Genomic DNA, 19,434 nt, shown 5'->3' on the forward strand with positions numbered 1-19,434 from the left:
GGCGATGGAAATTTTAGTTTTTTTATTTGTGCCAACAATACAGTGGAGGGTTGCTTAGACTTGCTGTGTTGTATGTGCTCGATTTGTACACAGAAATCCACTTATATGTGTATATATATATATCTATATATATATACATATACTATATAAGGTGCTATGTATCTGTATACATATATAAACAAACTTATTAAGCAAAAAACATAAATCATTGAAGAGGCTGTGTATTTCCTCACAATGGTCTCTCATGATTTGAACAAGATGGCCGGATTCCTATTAAATTTGAAATAGGGGTGCATTTAAAGTATTGTACGAACACATTTGGGGAATGTGATGTAGAAAATATCTTATTATTATTGTAATCCATTCGAACATAGTAATTGCACATTCTTTATGGATATGGCACATCAACTCTTCCTTTGCATTGATGTCATATGTACGTTCTAGTACTTCTTCTTGAAGATGCATTGTTATGAGAAAAACACGCTCCATCAATTTTAAAAATAACTCACATACATATTTAGCGATATATGCGGTATATAGTTAATTAAATACATACCACATATGTATAAGGGCTAAAGGCCATGCGCATCGTCCATTTTTGACGTCGTCTTCTATAAAGCCCTCTTACATACATATATCATCCAAAATGTAAAATTTAATGCCTCTGGCGTATTAATTTATCACGCTTTTACTAGTTTTTGATCGAACCGTTCTATGGGAAGTGGGCGATTTCATCCATTTTTACTGTGTCAGTAGGGGCGCTTAAGTGATTTGTCCTAAGCGAAATTGGTTATTGTAGAGCGAGGTCACGCTCATTTTATAAAAATTTTTAGTTCAGGTTATCGCTTGGACGGGCAGACAGACTGTCACTTTATATATACATATGTATAACCTCACATCTAATTCAATTCTTTAAATGCGATACAAACAACCGGTAGACCAACAAACCAACCAATAACCAATTTAATTTTCAGCCAACTATATAATTTATATACCCTTGCAACATGTCTTATCGGTATAATATTTTAGTTCAATTAGTTCTCCTAACGGTTGTTTGTTAAACCTAACTAATGGAGATATGGAGTGCTATGTTATGTTCAGGTGTAACCGAATATTTTATACTCTAGCAATTTGCTAAGATCAATGCCCGCGAAATAATTTCAAATGTTGCCAAAACCTTATTTGAAAAACCTTTTACGTAAGAATTGAACATTCAGTATGCGTTAATGGATGACATTCATATGTGGTATCTTATTAAATTCTGAAAAGTATGTGTTAAAAATTGGCACAATAGGGTTACCTATGTACTTATATTAAACAAGTCAGGAAGGGATAAGCGTTACATGTTTAATATAATGTTTTGCCAACACATGAAAGTGTTTCCCCGTCTCGCACATGTGAAAATATAAAATTTCCGATTACATTCGAACATAATTTAACGTTGCATTTTATTGGATATAGCTTTTGAAATGAATTTCAAATGGAAGTTTAAAACAAATTTTATAATATGTAAATACTTATTCATTAAAACAAAAATGGCAATTAGCGGGTGCCTTCTATAAACATTATATGGAACTCTTTATTACTTATTAAATGTACTTTTCATTATCTCCAATATAGCAACACAAAGTGCCACATATTTCAGCATGAAGTGATGGAGCGAAATATTTCTATCAATATTTTCTAACAAAGCTAAAATATTTACACCATATTAGTGAAAGGGCCACGACCACTTTTTTAATGCATAAATTAAAGTCTTGAGCTGCGTCACATCCTGTACAAAATTAGAGCTTTCAAATTTTGGTTTATAGTTCAAATTGTACTATTAAATAATACTGGTTGATGTGAGAATTGATTACTATACGGTAGGCAAACCATACTTCAACTCCTTCAAAATCAATTTATTATGGAACGGGAAAAACAAAGAACAATAACAAATAAATAAAACAACTTTGGTTTACGTACTTGTGGTATTTTTACTCGAAAACCAAGTGTGACTTGCAACTCATGTAAACAAATAGTTTTTACGAGCTATTTCCGCAAAACCCAATATTTTCCGAATATCGTGTTTGTATAATTTCACACCCTTTATCTATTTAGTGGCGGCTGATCTGAGAGAACTGCGGGAATAGTTAAGAAATACACACAAGCATAGGTAGAGACTTACGTTGTATGTAAGTATATACAGAAATGTATACTAACTTTTGGTTAGAAGAGTTATGCAAGCATAACAACAAATTCAATTTGTATTTGCTTGTGTATTTCAATATAACGTGCGATTTATGTACATATGTACATACATATATCAGAAAAGTGTGTCTCAGAGGTTCAAAAAAGGCATCAACATTGTATGGATTGCTAACAATATTGGAGCTAAAATAAATTCAAAAAGTGTGATTTTTGTTATCTGTGTTAACCCTTTCACTTGTTTGTAATGCCTTTTCATTTATATATGTATGTACATATGTAGATACGTAAATACAACTACTCTTTCTATGTAAAATCATCACCACCACATATACACAGAGCCATACTCGTATGTATGTATATGTTTCTATTCCAAAAAAATATGATCTTCATACATATATGTATATAACAATAACTAATAACCATAACTTTAAACCCTTAAATGCATGATTTTTCCTTTTTAAATACCAAGTGTGTATTTTTTAAGTGGCGCGCCAAGCTGTCAAATTATTAAAATTAAAAAGTGAAATGTCATATCATGAAAGTTTGCATTCAAAAGTCAACACAGATATTTTTAGCACCTAATAAAAGTAAAAAATACTGTGTTTGAGTTACCGTTTAGAAATTATGTAAGGAAGAAAACACTGATGTATATATACATCATCATGCATTTAAGGGTTAAGAGCATATATTTTTCAACAATATATTTATATTTATAAATATATTTTTGAACAATAGCCGTTAGCTTAATAAGACTTCAAAAATTTGGTAGCAAAGTCAACTTACGTAGTAAATAATTTGGCGTACCTACATATGTATTTACTAAATACAAGTAGAATAAACATGCATATACTTATAAAGATCTTTAAATTTCATTTCAATATAGATCTATTTAAGAATATAAAGAAAAAAAGCCATTTTAAGACATACATATATGTACATGCCATGAAGGCCCAAATGATACATTTTGCATTTATTGTACAGGGAAAAATCGAAGGAAAATGGACAGAAAACTTGTGATTTTCATAAATATATTTATACTTAATATTAATTCCCAAGCATATGGAGACATTAAAAAAGGGGAAGATTACTCTCATACATCTCAAAAAGTAATAGAATCGTAATGCAGAGAAAACAACAATCGTGCGAACTACTACTACTATGCTACTATCGTAGCATACTCGTACTATTTTTTTAAGAAAATTAGAAGTGAATATCAAGTGAAAAATACTAATCTGCCACCTTTAAATTGAAAGGAAAGAGAGAATCGCCTCTACACCTTTTCGCCCATACACCTCTTTTACTACATCTTGCTATAATAGTGTTGTTCACCTAAAGGTTGTACGTATCACGTAAAGATAAGCAAGTTTGATGGGGTTATATATATACTTGTATATATATTGTATATATAAATGATCAGGTTGAGGTAACGTGTTGAAAAGCGGGTGAAAAGGAGCTGCTTCTATGATGCGATGTCTGAATTTTGTATCACCGCAAAACTAATACGACTGTGTAAACTGACGTTGAACAATACTAAAAGTTTCGTCGGGATCGGGAAGGACTTCTCCGAGCCGTTCGATACAAAACGAGGTTTCAGACAAGGCGACTCCCTTGCGTGCGACTTCTTCAATCTACTTTTGGAGCGAGCTGCAGAACTTAATCGAGAAGATACAATCTTCTATAAGAGTGTACAGCTGCTGGCGTGAGCCTATGATATCGATATTAGTTTCTGTTTCTCCAAACTTGATAAGGAAACGAAGCAAATGGATCTGATAGTGAACGAGGTTGTCTCTCCCTTGTTCACTACCATATCTCCTGTCATCAAACAAAGTAGGCAATTCAGAAGTAAAGTCTTCTCTGGGTGAACAAAAACCAAACTCAATAAGTCACTTATTATTCCATTCCTGATATACGGAGCAGAGACATCTAATAAATCGGCCTTAGGAGTTTTCGAATGAAAGGTTCTGCGAAAGATTTATCGTCCTTTGCGCGTTGGCCGCGGCGAATATCGCATTCGATGGAACGATGAGCTGTATGAGATATATGACGACATTGGGATAGTTCAGCGAATCAAGCGACAACGGCTGGCTAGGTCATATCGTACGTATGGACGAAAACACTCCAGCTCTGAAAGTATTGGACGCTGTTACCGCCGGGAGAAGCAGAGGAAGAGGAAGATCTCCACTCCGTTGGAAAGACCAAGTGGGGAAGGGCCTGACTTCGCTTGACATTTCTAATTGGTGCCACGTTGCGAAAAGAAGAAACGACTGGCGCGCTGTTGTTAACTCGGCTATAATCGCGTAAGCTGCGTCTAAGCCAGTAAAGAAGAAGAAGAAGTATTATGGGACTAAAGGAAGGTCTGCACTGATTGCGTTAACTTTTAGCATTGCTTAAGTAACTCCAGACCATGGTTCCATTTTATGAATAACACTCACCCACTCACCAACATATTAGGAATAATATATATAAAATCAACACATATAGTATAATAAAAAATATATATGTGTATGCTGAGGTAATTCGTGGACAAATTCCACACACTTTCGGGATTAAACTGTATTATGCATATTATCCGTTCATCTAATTTTGATGAGATCTCATACATATTAACATTAAAAAGCCAATCAAAGGATCTAAATTCTTGTATTAGCTATAGCGAGTAACAGATAATAATGACATGATTTTATCAAGGCTTTTCCCAGAACGAAGGAAATCGAGGTTGTCCACATAGCAGACGACCTTAAAGTTCTCCCTGTCGGGTAGAAATAATTCATTGTCCGAGGTGGCCAAAATAATAAGGAAAAAGCTACTTCTTGTGAGCGAGGTTTATTCCTTCCGCATCCTATGTGGCTTATGTATTGCTTAGCATCTGAATCAACCAGACTAGTAAATTAACCGACATTAAGACAGACTAATTAGCAGAATCAACTCATTTACCTTAGAAATATCAATTTAAGAAACTTTGAAAATTACAAAAAGATACATTAATAAGTAAGGAAAATCTAAGTTTGGGTGTGACCGAACATTTTATCATTAGGTAAAATGATATATAGTTTGTCATATTTGTTTTAATTAAAAGTGGAAAATATTACATGAAGAAGATACCTATTATTAATAAGATATTCTGAATATCATTAAAATTTCTTACATATATATTGACCGATAGATGTGGTATAAAGTCAATTGGAAGTTCCAAAATATTTACAAGTATATTAGATACATATGTATGTAGGGGCAAAGCGAAGTACAGAACCAATTTTACTAGTTTTATGTCAAAAAAGTTTGCTGTCATCACAAAAATATTCTCCCCGAATTCCAATACCTCACATATTGACTGATATGTTCCGTAAAAAACTAGTCATATGCGCTGGGGTCCATTAATTTGGTGTCTGGGTCATTGAAAAGTTACTGTTTATGCAAAGTTTTACTCTGATACATTATTAGGGTTTGATTTGTATACTGTAAAGTGAAAGAATAAAATTAAATATAGAAGTATTTTATATGGGAAGAAGGTGTGTTGGTAGTCCGCTTTCACCCATTTTCCCAGCCAATGAAAGGGATTACTGACAACAGATAACTTGAGTAAAAATTAAGATATCCGGATAAAAAATTAAGTGCCACGCCCATAAAAAGCAACTAAACGAAGTCTATAAAGTGACAAACTAAGTATTAAGATATAGAATAGTGCGCTTAAAGTAAGCAACTTTATTACTCAAAATTGTCCTAATCGGTCGACAACTGTTCAAGCCTCCCGATAACGAATTCGAGGATCGCTGTTTCTACAGCGAACATTTTATTGGAATTTGGAGCAAATACTTTCCTGATATCAGTATCCCTGTATATGAAAAATGTATTGAATGGTAAGGTACCGTCTCAGTATAAAATTTTCGAAAAAACGATTTTTTTTGTTGCAATACCGACATACACTGTAATAAATCTTCTTCTTCTTTACTGGCGTAGATACCGCTTACGCGATTATAGCCGAGTCAACAACAGCGCGCCAGTCGTTTCTTCTCTACGCTACGTGGCGCCAATTGGATATTCCAAGCGAAGCCAGGTACTTCTCTACTTGGTCCTTCCAACGGATTGGAGGTCTTCCTGGAGCTGGAGTGTTTTTGTCCATTCGGACAACATGACCTAGCCAGCGTAGCCGTTGTCTTTTAATTCGCTGAACTATGTCAATGTCATCATATATCTCGTACAGCTCATCGTTCCATCGAATGCAATATTCACCGTGGCCAACGCGCAAAGGACCATAAATCTTTCGCAGAACTTTTCTCTCGGAAACTCGCAACGTCGACTCATCCGTTGTTCACATCGTCCAAGCCTCTGCACCATATAGCAGGACGGGAATTATGAGCAACTTATAGAGTTTGGCTTTCGTTCGTCGAGAGATAATACTCTCTAAAATTTTTGAAGTCGAATTTCAAATTATTACGGTCGTTACAGCGTTTCTTCTAGAAAGGGAGCAGAGTGGGGCACGCTAAAACGCCAATCGCTAAACGCTTTTTTCTCAGAATTGGGGTTTCAAAACGGTTTCCACCCTCAAAAAAAAAAGAGAGATACCTAGTTATAACTAATTTCAATTTGGAGAAAACATTTTTAATGCCATTCGCCATAGCGCTATGAAAGCTTTTTGTTTTTAGAAATCTTCTTATTTCTTTTCTACCAAAAGCTATCGAAAAAAGGGTAAAATTCGTTATTTTTTGTTTGTCAAATTTCATAAAAAAAGCTTCCATAGCGCGATAGCGACCTTCCTACAGAATAATAATCTTTTTGAAATTTTTGTTTTAGATATAAATGTCAGCTGCAGTCATGGACATCGTATAGGAATCTTTTTTGTGTGTAATTTCATCTATTTATTTAACTAATATACACCCAATACATAAACATAATACAAATTAATTTGTATTTCTCATGAAAGTATTTACTTATAAAAAAACCGAACCGATTAGTTACTTTCAACACTAAAAAAAAAATCGAAAAATAGTGATTTTTCGGAAGGTTACCTTGAGACGAACCTTTAACTTTGGGCCACATATATCGGCAAAGATGTGAGTTATCTTTGTGCCTAAAAATCAGATGAAAACTTCCTCTAGTCGCATTTAACTAATAACGCGATTAACGAACATCCGGCTGACTTTAGTCCATATACATATAGTACATTGGTAATAGCAAGTGCCCCTTAATGAAACCAAGGGAGCTTATTGTTAGTAGGTGGCATGTTAACAGTATGTGGTGTTGCCAAAAATAGATAAAATCGGGTCAATACATACCCATATACCCCATACACCTAATATGAACTCTCATAGTTCAGTTTGGCCTTATACGATATATACGGTATTACCCCCACTGTTATATACTACACATAATTTCTTCGTTTTTCTAACAAGACTTATAAAGGATACAAGTATGTCGTTCAGAATTTAAATTATTTATGGGATTTATAAAATTAGTTGAAAATTTGTTCTCAAGTATACCTGAGCAGTGCCCAAATTAATGATAACGTTATAATTATTTCCGACTTTTCACCTGACTTTAAACCGTATAGGTTGATCGAAAAGTGTGATATTCTAATGAAATTAAATATATGCGAACTAGTCCTTCAACTTTTAAGATATCGATCTGAAATTTTGCGCACTTTCTTTTTTTCCATGAAGCGGACTATTTTATTATATATCCGCTAAACAAACTGAACGATCGGAGTCAAGTGCTATCTGAGATAGCACTAAGAAATCATGAGATATCTTCACGAAATTTGGCAAGAGATATTGTCTAAGATAATAATATAGTATCCGAATAAATTGTACAGATCGAATAACTATAACAATTGGAATCAAGTTCAATATAAAGTTTTACCAATGTATAAGTTTTTCGCCGGCTTTTATCCTTGCAAGTAGCATAAGAATAAAACGTTCAGGTTGCACCTGACTTAGCCCTTTCTTATTTGTTTGGGATATTTTACATATTGAGCGATATTAGTTATAAAAAGTTTTTTCCGATGTCTTCATTGGTACTTGATTTATACGAGTATATTGTACAATGAAGGAATCAGATGGAACTTAATATTCTGTAATACGAAAGGTATGCATGATGGTGCTACGATTTCGAACTTTTTCAGACTGTAACATAAGATGGCAGTAAAATTTCAAATACAAAATTTGTATTTAAGATTGTCTAGTAGCTGCTGAGATATTGGATTTAGGGGTGGGCTTGATTATTATCAGATTTCACACCGCATATTGAAATCCCAGAAAGAAATGTTTCAAGCAAGATTGGTTGATATATTTTAAGTGGGCTATCAAGGACAACGGAACTTTTTGTATCTAGCGCCTCCTGGTGGCGCCATCTATATATCGAGTGGTGCGTCTTTATCGATTGTCCAGTTTCATGATAGTTCATAGATTGAAAGTGCAGTAATTGCGTTTTAAGTGTCAGTATGTTTGTGTTATCGGAGCGAAAATTAGCTTCGACAAAGAGCCAAAGCGTTATGAAGACGTAGAGGCCATTTAAAAGGGTTACACCGTCAGACTGGCGGCATACCGGCCAAAGAGCTAAAACACTCGATCGGCTTTTGGACGGTGGAAAAAGCTGTATTGAAGCAGAAGGAGATCATATTGAACTAAAGGGCCCGCCCAAGTTTTACTGTGGCAGTTACATAGGTAGTACTACTAATACCATCTATATGATTTCTATTAGTTAGATTATAAATATTATTTAAGGAATAATCGCATTTTTGGTGAAGCAACTTGTGTTAGTTTACAAAAAAATGAATCATAAAGAATTTCGTGCGTTAAGAAAGAATTGGTTTTTGGGGTAAAAATACTATTGAATTTGGGCTGTGCATCAGTGAAATCAATCGAGTCCAATCGACTGTCAGCCTAGTGGACTGCATATGTATTAAGAAACGGTTCTCAAGCGTGGAAAGACAAAAAAATCGGCTGGCAAGGTTATGGCATCAGTCTTTTTGGATGCCCGTGGTATATTATTCATCGAATGATAAATGACCCAGTTTTAATTCATTACATTGTGTATTTGATTGCAGTTCTATTCTACTATTCCTAATATTTAGCAATTTTATAATTTTTCAGGAAATTGTACGCATATGTGTATGTATTCATAGTTCCCGTTTAAATATTGCATTGCTCTATGCAATGCTTCGAAAAGTTTCTGTATATCTCAAATTTTAATAGACCTTTTTATCAACACTTCAGTTATGCCATTATTTTTTTATGCCAGACCTTTTGCAATTGTAAATTGCCTGTCAAGATACCCCCTCCAATAGTTAGCAAGTATGAAAAAAAAGTTATAGCTACCCATACATGTATTGAATGAACCAATTTATTACTTAAGAACGAACAACTCTGTCCACAATATGAAAACTTGATCTACAGATGTCGCCTTTTACTTTGGCATCGTTTTGTTTAATGCGCGTTTACGCCAATTTAAGGTTTGAATATTGGATACTACGATGGTAGCGCCATCCATCGGTCAAACATTTAAAATTAGCAATTAATTACAAATGAAAAATTAATTTAAAAAGACATTTTCCAGTGGACCAAATTGTAAATCTAAACCATTCTCAAATCTGTTTGAACATACACACAAAATTTCATCAAAATCGGTCCATCCGTTTAAGAGCAGTTCAAATAGAAACACACAGAAGATTTATATATATAAAGATAAAATAAATTAATTTTGCCGAAAAAACCCATTTGTTCTGTTTTTTTAGTCCTGTTTTCGTTGGAACGCACCTTGTACATATACTATATATATCTTATTCCCTGTCCGACACATAAGGTTTGTTAGAAAAACGAAAATCATTATAAATAGCATATGGAAATTGGGGTAGTATCGACCCGATTTTAACTATTTTTCCCAATACCAAATACTACTTATTAACATACTACATACTTAAAAACCAGTTATATAGAGTAAAGTCAGCCGGATCACAGTGGTCGGTCTTGCATAGAATCAGTGGCCAAAAATACTTCCACTACCTATATTAAAGTGAATTTTTTGCATAAGCTTTTTAAAATCATAACAATTAATTAACAATTATATTAAAATAAATTAACCGCTCCAAAGCCTTATCTCCTTAAAATCTCACCACCCGCCGCTGATAATAATAAAAAAGTTGATTAACAAAAAAAGAATTATTTGAATATTATTCAACTAAATCAAAAACTGATTTAAACAAAATTTATTTACTTTTGCATGGTAGTTTTCTTTGACCAGAGATGTAAGGATCTGAGCTCAAAAGTAATTGGTTTAATAAGTCCTGATTTGTAGCGACACGTGAGTTCTTTCGTGTATGTGGAGTCGATACATCCTAACGACCTTATTCCTTGACTCGGCAGCTTTTTCTGAGAGCTCTCCAATTGAAAATAATACATATTGAATAACATCGGGAGCGTGAATTAAAATTTTATGGATTAACGCAGGAAGATAATACCAAGAATACTTTGATGTTAATTCTTTTGCAGTATCTAGCGCAAGTTTTCTAAATTTTTCCTCACTAATTTTGTACCCTGATGGTAAAGCTTGTAGTAATGCTGTTATTTGAGCAGATATATGGGCATTGTTGGCAAATTTTCTAGCAGTGTTTCTATCGTTTGAAGATCCACTAACACCTGTTTTTGGTTTGTCCACTATAAGACCCATTTTTTATGAAACTCGCACTGTATATTTTTTTCCTTCTTAGAAATCGTTCTTTATCTTCTAAACCCCTTATTTGCCATTGTCTGATTTCAAGTCTATAAGAAACGTGAAGAAAATGTTCAAAAAATCGAATGTAGGCATGTAATGTAGACAATACAAATTCGTAGCGATCTATTCGTACTTCTGTTTTAAGCATTTGTCAATAACGTTCATCTCAGTAGGTTCGGCCTGGCATATATAGCATTTTACAGATGAGGTTTCAGTTAAGGCATTACACACTTTGTCATCCACCATTGTAAGTTGAAGAATGTGATCGATATAAAATTTACGATTGGTAGCTGTTTTAAACTCAGTGGGACTTAATTGTTGAATTTTGTCTTTAAAATATAATTCTTCATTTAGGGTTAATTGAATAGATTCTTTTTGAAACTGAATTCGAACAGGTCGGCAATAGTGAGTGGATAAAGGTCGGGATTTTTTTCCAAATTAGTTTGTGCTCCTCATCATTTTGCGATTTTATTATAATTTGTAGAGGGACATATGATGTAACAAGTAAATTACTGTCTTCCAATTTATTATTTTTGAATTTCTGCTTATATTCGCTCTGCCCAGAACTGCCACCAAAGCCCCATTTTCCTATTAATGTTACGTAATTAAAGGACTCATTGAGTTCATTATTTCCATCGCTTAGCAACTCTAAAATTCGAGACGCAGTGTGCTCCAATAATTTTTGTAGCTCAACTTCAGCGTAAGGTTCTGAAACTTTTATTTGCCCAGAATAACTTTTCTGTTTTTCCTTGAAAATGTTACCATAGCAGGGTAAAAGATAACATCAAGTTTATTGTTAATGAAATTTCTAATAAATTGATACTGATGCTTGGTTAAATTTGCTGTGGTGATAAGTAATATTACTTCACATGTCTTTGCGCGAAAGATCAACGGATTCGGTTCCCTACAAGCAGCGGTCACAACGAGTTCTGCTAAATCTGTTATCCTTCGTTCTCTCTGAGCACTATACTAGATTTAATTTAGGACGTCCTCGATTTTGACTCAATACGGATGATTGTCGCTTTAATAATACAAATTCATAGCGTGCAAAAAAATTCGAAATTTTTTGTATAACTTTTGATTTGAATCTGTAGCACATTTCAGCAAATCTTTTAAATATGTAATCAAGCCATCCGATTCAAATCTACGGGTTAAGTCGTCAGATACTTTTTTAGCTTTATCAGCAAATGAACCTTTTTCTAAATATGAGAAAATGAAAACCAAAGCTCAAATAAATATGAAGAAAAAACATAAAAAACAATATAATATACTCGTTTATACATACTTATACTTAAATACAAAAAATTAAGAAAATAACACACAAAAAATCGCATGCCTGGTAGAATAACATGAATAACAATAAGAGGAGCAAAAGGTTGCAGCTGAAATCAAAAGCATGGACTTTGAAAACATTAAATAATATAAACAAACTTGACTCATTTGAGGGTGAGACAGGGATCACAACTTTTTTTATTACTTAAGGCGATTTATAAAGAAAAATATATCACTCAACAGGTCACTTGTAAAAAAATAGTTTGAAAACAATATGTTATTACGGAAAATTCTCTTGGCTATATATCAGATACCTTTCTTCTCATTATTCATTTTGATTTACGTCGATTAAACATGATTTTATATTGCAATTTAATTTTCATTTCCATTATTCTTTGAATTTTTTATCCCTTTATATTAATTTATTCTTGATTTGTGTACTGGAAAGTGAAAGAATCAATTGGAACTTAAAATTGTGTCCTATGTATGAGAAGTAGGCGTAGTTGTTGTCCGATTTCGCCCATTTTTAAACTGTGATATGGGAATATGAAATGAATGTCACGTATTTTTGTCGAAATCGGTTGATCGAGTCTCGAGATGTGGGATTTCATGCCATACATACCATTTCGTAGGAAAAATTTTACACTTTTTCATAATTTTTTGCCCACAGGTACCCCTTAGTACTGCACTCCCCTGTTCCAAATTAAAATTTATATTTTAATTTACTCCTTAGTTTTGGCACTTTATATGATTTCCGTTAATGACGTTTGGTGGGTGTGATAGTGGTCCTATTTTTTGTACGAGGGAACGTTCAAAAGGAATGTTTTGAAGATACCTCAATGAGATTGGCAAAGAGCTTCGACAATTGGTTCAAACGCATGCAAAATTGTATAGATCTTAATGGAGAATACTTTAAAAAACAATAAAGCGATTTTGGAATATTAAAATTTGTATTTCTTCTCCAAACCTGAAAGATAAAATGTAACCTACGTAGTATAGATTCCAATCATGTGAGGCATACGCTGGAAAAAATGTATTAACTTTGAGTGTAAGCACATTTTGGAAGATTTCGTTACGAACATATATGACATGTACATGTATACAAAAGTACAGAAGTAAATCAGTATATTGGGTATAATATACAACTCTAACATTGTCGAACATTCCAATTATATAAATATGAGTATGGTTCACAAGCAAATAATGTGTAAGCCGATTACTACTGATTCGACAAAAATTTATTACTCGTTGCAGTTCTCTAGTACAGACATGGATGAATTTAAGATCAATGGAAAGGGAAGAAACGACTGGTGTTGTTAACTCGGCTATAATCGCGTAAGCGGTGAAGATTTGTGTTTCCAATTCATCACTATCAATAATTTTGAGATTTGCTCTCGTTTTTTATACTCTTGCAACCAGTTGCTACAGAATATTATAATTTCGTTCACCTAACGGTTGTACGTATCAACTAAAACTAAACGAGATAGATATAAGTTTGTCTGTCTGTCTGTCCGTCCGTCCATCTGTCCGTGTAAGCTATAACCTGAGTAAAAATTGAGATATCTTGATGAAACTTGGTTTGCAGGTTTCTTAGTACAAAGAAAGTTCGAGTTCGTTGATGGGCGTAATCGGACCACTGCCACTGCCATAAATCAATAACTAAATGCGACAGATACATTGAATTTTACCACCGAGATGGCATGAGAGAGTTTTATGAGAGCCGATGTGAAAATTGGACGATGGGTGTGGCATCGCCCACTTTTGGTGAAACACCATATCTCAGAACCTGTCACACCGATTTCGACAAAACTACTGGTACTCAGAATATTTTTGATATTCTTATACTCCATTGTAAAAATGGACGAAATCGGCCAACAACAAGGCCTACTTCCCATAAAACACAATTTTAGATTCCACTTGATTCGTTCAGTTTTCAGTACGCAAATCAAGAAGCGTCTTTAGTGTGTGCCACCTTATACCAAAAATTGTTTGAATCCAATAAAAACTGCTCAAGCCCCTAGGTTCCGAGTATGTCGACCCCGGTACTTATAGTTGACTTTTGATCGAAAATGTCAGTCAATGTGTGATATATGTATATAACTGAAATTAAATAATAATCCTTCTGTTATAACGGTATGTATGTATGTATATCAAAAAACTTGGGCTAGACCCTATATAACTAATATCAGGATTGATTCTGGCTGACTTTACTCAGTATGATTGGTTTTACACCTTAAATTATTTCCCTGCCTTTAATTTACGCAAGTTGTAAGAGTATTAATCATTTGGTTGCACTCGAACTTAGCCTTTCCTTAATTCTTGTAAATATTTTGAGTATGAAACACAGCATAAAATAAGCTTTAAATGTATTTTCATCACTAGCATTCGCAAAATACCATATTTTCGATTTTATGAATTATAAATTTCATTTAAAAACTCGAAGAGACACGGAAACAGTTCGTCTTTTCTGAACAATTGATTATATGGTAGATATATGTTAAAGCGAGCGCTGCACAAAACACTAGGTATATTCGTGGACCAATTTCACGTATTTTTGGCATTAAACTTTATGTAACATATCCAACATTATACGTTCAGTTAATTTTGCTAAGATATTTTACTGATGTATCAAAATGCACGATATAAGCCGTGAGAGATAGGGATAGTATTGACCCGATTTTATCTATCTTTAACATTACTACAGAAAAAGATAATATCTGTATCCTGTATTAAGGGACCTCTCATACCATCATGAACATATACATACTATAAGGATTAAAGTCAACCAGTTGTGTAAAAATCCTGATTTTAGTTGTAGGGCAAGTTTTCACAGGATCTTAGCTATTTTAAGCACACCGTTATAAGAATTAACCCGTAAGTTTGAAAATCTTTCTGTCAATTCTGCCCATTTTTGACGTATAGCCATAATATTATCAGGAAAGAGTTCTTTCCAAATTTCTATAGTTATCTCATAAGCCCGGGTCCCACTATCGGCGCAAGTAGCACAATTTGTACCGATTTTTATTGGTCTACATCGGCGCAAATTGTGTCATATTTTATCGGCGCATATCGGCGTTAAATATTCTGCTACGATAATCGGCGCAACGCGGTCACACTGTTGTGCTCAATCAGCTGTTTGCAGTAAAAGTTTTTATTTATTTTAGAACATGGATTATTTGAAGAAGAAAAAAGTTGCAGTTGCTCTGCTTACCATTGCAACATTAAAGCTGAAAAAGAAAAATCAGAAACGTAAAACAAATCCTAAACAACGTAGTATCTGGGTGAGAAATTGGCTGGAAAGAAGAAATACTAATGGTGCATATGAAACGACTTTACGTGAATTTCGAGAAGTTGATAATCAAAAGTTTCTTTTTAAAAATTACGTGCGAATGAACGAAAACAATTTTAATGAGTTACTGCAGCTAATTTCCCCACTGATTAAAAAAAAAGATACATGTTTTCGTGAAGCTATTCCAGCAAGTCATCGTTTGGCCTGCACTCTCCGCTTTTTGGCCACGGGCGATAGCTACAAAAGTCTTTCAGCTTTTTTCCGTATTGCCCCAAACACTATCTCAAAATTTGTTCCTGAAGTTTGTGATGCGATTTACAGTCAACTTCGAAATACTTACCTGAAGGTAGGAACACATGCTTTACCAAATCCATATGTATATTTTTCATATTTCCCCTTATTTAGATACCTTCAACAAAAGAAGAATGGACTGAAGTTGCTTCGAAATTCGATTTATTATGGAACTTTCCTAACTGCATAGGAGCAGTTGACGGCAAGCATGTGGTCATGATCGCACCAGCAAAATCAGGAAGTACGTTTTACAACTACAAAGGAACTCACAGCATAGTGCTTATGGCAGTTGTTGATGCCAGTTATAAATATTTGTATATTGACGTCGGCTGCAACGGGCGTATTTCAGATGGTGGTGTTTTCAGTAAATGTTCTCTGCAGTATGCCCTCGATACGGATTCTCTAAATTTACCACCTCCTCGTCATTTATTAGGTGGTGAAATGAATGTACCTTTTGTTTTAGTGGCAGACGATGCATTTAAAATGCAGAATTATTTGATGAAGCCGTATCCTGGTCGCATTTTATCTGGTAGCAAACGTATTTTTAACTATAGGTTATCAAGGGCTAGGAGAATAGTCGAGAACGCATTTGGAATCATGATGAAGCGCTTCGAAATCTTTTCACGACCAATGAAGCTGAATCCAAATAAAACAACGAGAGTGACGTTAGCATGTTGCGCATTACACAATTTTTTAATGACAAAAAATATAAGTTATGCTACTGGATTGGTAGATAGCTGCACTGAGGATGGAAATATTATTGAAGGTGCACGCGTTAATATTTCCATACCTACCTTTGAAAGCGCCACAGAGGATATATCAATTTCCTACATAAGCAACGAAGCAAAAACTATCCGTGAAGAATTTGAAAACTATTTCATGTCACCAGACGGCGAATTGCCATGGCAGTATAAATTTATATAACAAAGCAGACACTTAACAGAATATATGCACTTTTCATAATCTTTAAATAAATTGTATTTATTTGTATTTATAATTCAACATATTATGATAAACTTTCCTCATCTTGTTGCAACACAGCATTCATAGCTACTTGAATTAATTCCGCGTGAAGTTTATTTGCTGCTCTTTTATTTCTTTTTGATAGTTCACGCATTTGCAGTGCAAGATACATGCCCACTCCATGCCAGTGGTCTTCTTCTTTATTTAAAAATTGTATTGCGCTCTCCATTGCATCTGTTGTCACTGATTCATCGGATGCAGAGGGTTTGGATTTCCTGTCACTTCGGGCAGCTGTTGGTGGTGGCGTTACATCTGCATCCACATCTAGTGTTGAGACGGACGAACTACTCTTGCAGCGATCATGCAAACAGTAGAATTGCATAGCTGACCAAAACGGCCAATGTGGCAAAGCATTACCGGCCGCTTGGCCTGATTTAGTTGTCATTTTTTTCTTTACATTTGAAAATGCCGTTTTTATATTCGCCCATTTTGCTTTGCATCCGTCAACTTCTTGGGTTGGAAATTTCTCCGCGATGTTATTCCAAGCTTTATCTCTTTTGGCGCGATCTTTATATTCTGGGCAGGAATATTCCCAAATACAATTGTGCATTTCAATGGCCTGTATCAAATTCGTTGTGCTTTCATTTGTCCATGATGACACTATTTGTGGTTTTTTTCGTCTTTTTGTTTTGCTGGGTGTGGAAGAAATGGTTTCGTCAAGCACATTGTCCATAACACCTTCAAAAACTTCGTCGTCTGAATTCATTTCTAAAAATTATTAATTAATTACTTCATATTATAATGCATTTTAATTTTATTGTATGCAACTTACCGAATATATGTTTTATTTACATATGTTTGCAACCAGTAGAGATGTCGAAGATCGATTAATCAAAAACCTTCGACTCGATCTTTTTGTTTATTTTGTTATTTCGGTTGGAATCGAGAATCAATTCAAAAATCATGACGATTAATGTGGATTTTTTTCAACTTTAAAATTTAAAAATTATTGATAAAGATTTTCAAATTAATACTTAAAAATTTGCTGAAAAAGAGAGATATTGGTGGTGATTGGCGTATTCGATCGGTGCTCAAGTGCCCGATAAAAATCTGCGCATTTTTCAATTTTTATTGCTCTTTATCAAACATTATAGCGTTCACATTATCGGCGCAACTGGGTCGATTTTGGTTGTGCATTGTAGGCCCAATATCGGCCATGATTGTCGCATTTCATAATATTTAATGCGGTCACATTATCGGTACATGAAATACGCCGAAAATTGGTACCTTGCGCCGATAGTGGGAACCGGGCTATAGATTGGCCGCTATTTTCGATAAAAAGTCAGCGGTAGGTACTGGGAGCCACATGTTCGGTATCTTGGAGCTTGAATAATTTTGGTTCGAAATCGAAAATTTTTGTTCATAAGACGGATGAAATAATAAAAATTTTAATTTTTTTTTAATTGCGCTGATATTTTTTTATTATTCGATGGGTTTTCCTTTTTATAGGTTTTTGTTTAACGGAGGAGGCAGTCACTGTTCCCACGGTGTCAGGTTGAAGTAACGTAAAAAGAACGTTAACTTCGGCTGCACCGAAGCTAATACACCCTTCACAGGTGCATTTCTTTTAGTAACCATGTGTTCAGTTTGTATGGAAACTATATGCTATAGTAATCCGATCTGAACAATTATTTTGGAGATTATTTTATTACCTTGAATTACTGATCCATGTCAAATTTCGTGAAAATGCCACGTCAAATATGAAAGTTTTCCATACAAGTCCTTGATTCCGATCGTTCGATTGTTATGACAGCTATATGCTATAGTTAACCGATCTGAACAATTTACCTTAGAAAATAATCTATACAAAATTTCGTGAATATATGTATATTGTCAAATGCAAAAGTTTTCCATACAAGAACTTGATTCAGTTTGTATGGCAGCTACATGCTATAGTAAGCCGATCCGAACAATTTCTTCGTTATTACATTATTATCTTAGAAAATAACATGTGCTAATTTTTGTGAAGATACATTTGCAAATGTGAAAGTTTTCCATACAAGAACTTGATTCTGATCGTTCAGTTTGTATGTCAGCTATATGTTATAGTGGTCCGATATCGGCAGTTCCGACAAATGAGCAGTTTCTTGAAGAGAAAATAACGTTTACAAAATTTCAAAACGATATCTTAAAAACTGAGGGACTAGTTCGTATATATATAGACAGACGGACGGACAGACAGACAGACGGACATGGCTAAATCGACTCAGCTCAACACACTGATCATTTTTTATATTGTATATACTTTATAGGGCCTCTGACGCTTCCTTCTGGGTGTTACAAACTCGGTGGAAAACTTAATATAATTGCAGGGTATAAATACCACCCTAGTTCTGTGTGGACACAGAATGTTAGTAAATAGAGAAGGAGCAAATCTTAAATCAAAACTTCTTGGGTACTAATTTATAGTTTTCTTATAACGAAACATCGAAAAATATAACTTCGAAAAGAAAAAACACCCCACGCAATTAACGAAACGGGGAGAAGGCTACAAATATAAATAAACACAACTAATGGTATTAAATAATTATGGATGCGCGTGACTATTTAGATTTGTGTTTTCAATTTGTATAATATGACAAAAGGCTCAGGTCGTAAGAGTGAATGAGTATGCGAAAACAAGCAACTAGAATTTACGTTCGAATTCTGAAGATCATGAATAT

At 34.1% G+C, this 19,434-nt stretch overlaps 2 protein-coding genes across 2 annotated transcripts; one reads left to right on the forward strand and one right to left on the reverse strand.

Moving 5' to 3' along the window:
• The first annotated feature begins 15,259 nt into the window (after positions 1-15,259).
• LOC125776327 (uncharacterized) lies at positions 15,260-16,741 on the forward strand. The gene is made up of 2 exons (XM_049448069.1): positions 15,260-15,803; positions 15,863-16,741. Exons 1-2 carry the CDS (start codon positions 15,336-15,338, stop codon positions 16,670-16,672), a joined length of 1,278 nt encoding a protein of 425 aa, XP_049304026.1. The 5' UTR covers positions 15,260-15,335; the 3' UTR covers positions 16,673-16,741.
• Positions 16,742-16,754: 13 nt separating this feature from the next.
• Positions 16,755-18,051, reverse strand: LOC125776107 (uncharacterized). The gene is made up of 2 exons (XM_049446990.1): positions 17,544-18,051; positions 16,755-17,479 (listed from the first exon to the last, which is right to left on the reverse strand). The coding sequence occupies exon 2, from the start codon at positions 17,475-17,477 to the stop codon at positions 16,755-16,757; it is 723 nt and encodes a 240-aa protein (XP_049302947.1). The 5' UTR covers positions 17,478-17,479; positions 17,544-18,051.
• Positions 18,052-19,434: the final 1,383 nt, after the last annotated feature.

Source organism: Bactrocera dorsalis, chromosome 2 (assembly GCF_023373825.1).
Source record: "Bactrocera dorsalis isolate Fly_Bdor chromosome 2, ASM2337382v1, whole genome shotgun sequence".
NCBI lineage: Eukaryota > Metazoa > Arthropoda > Insecta > Diptera > Tephritidae > Bactrocera > Bactrocera dorsalis.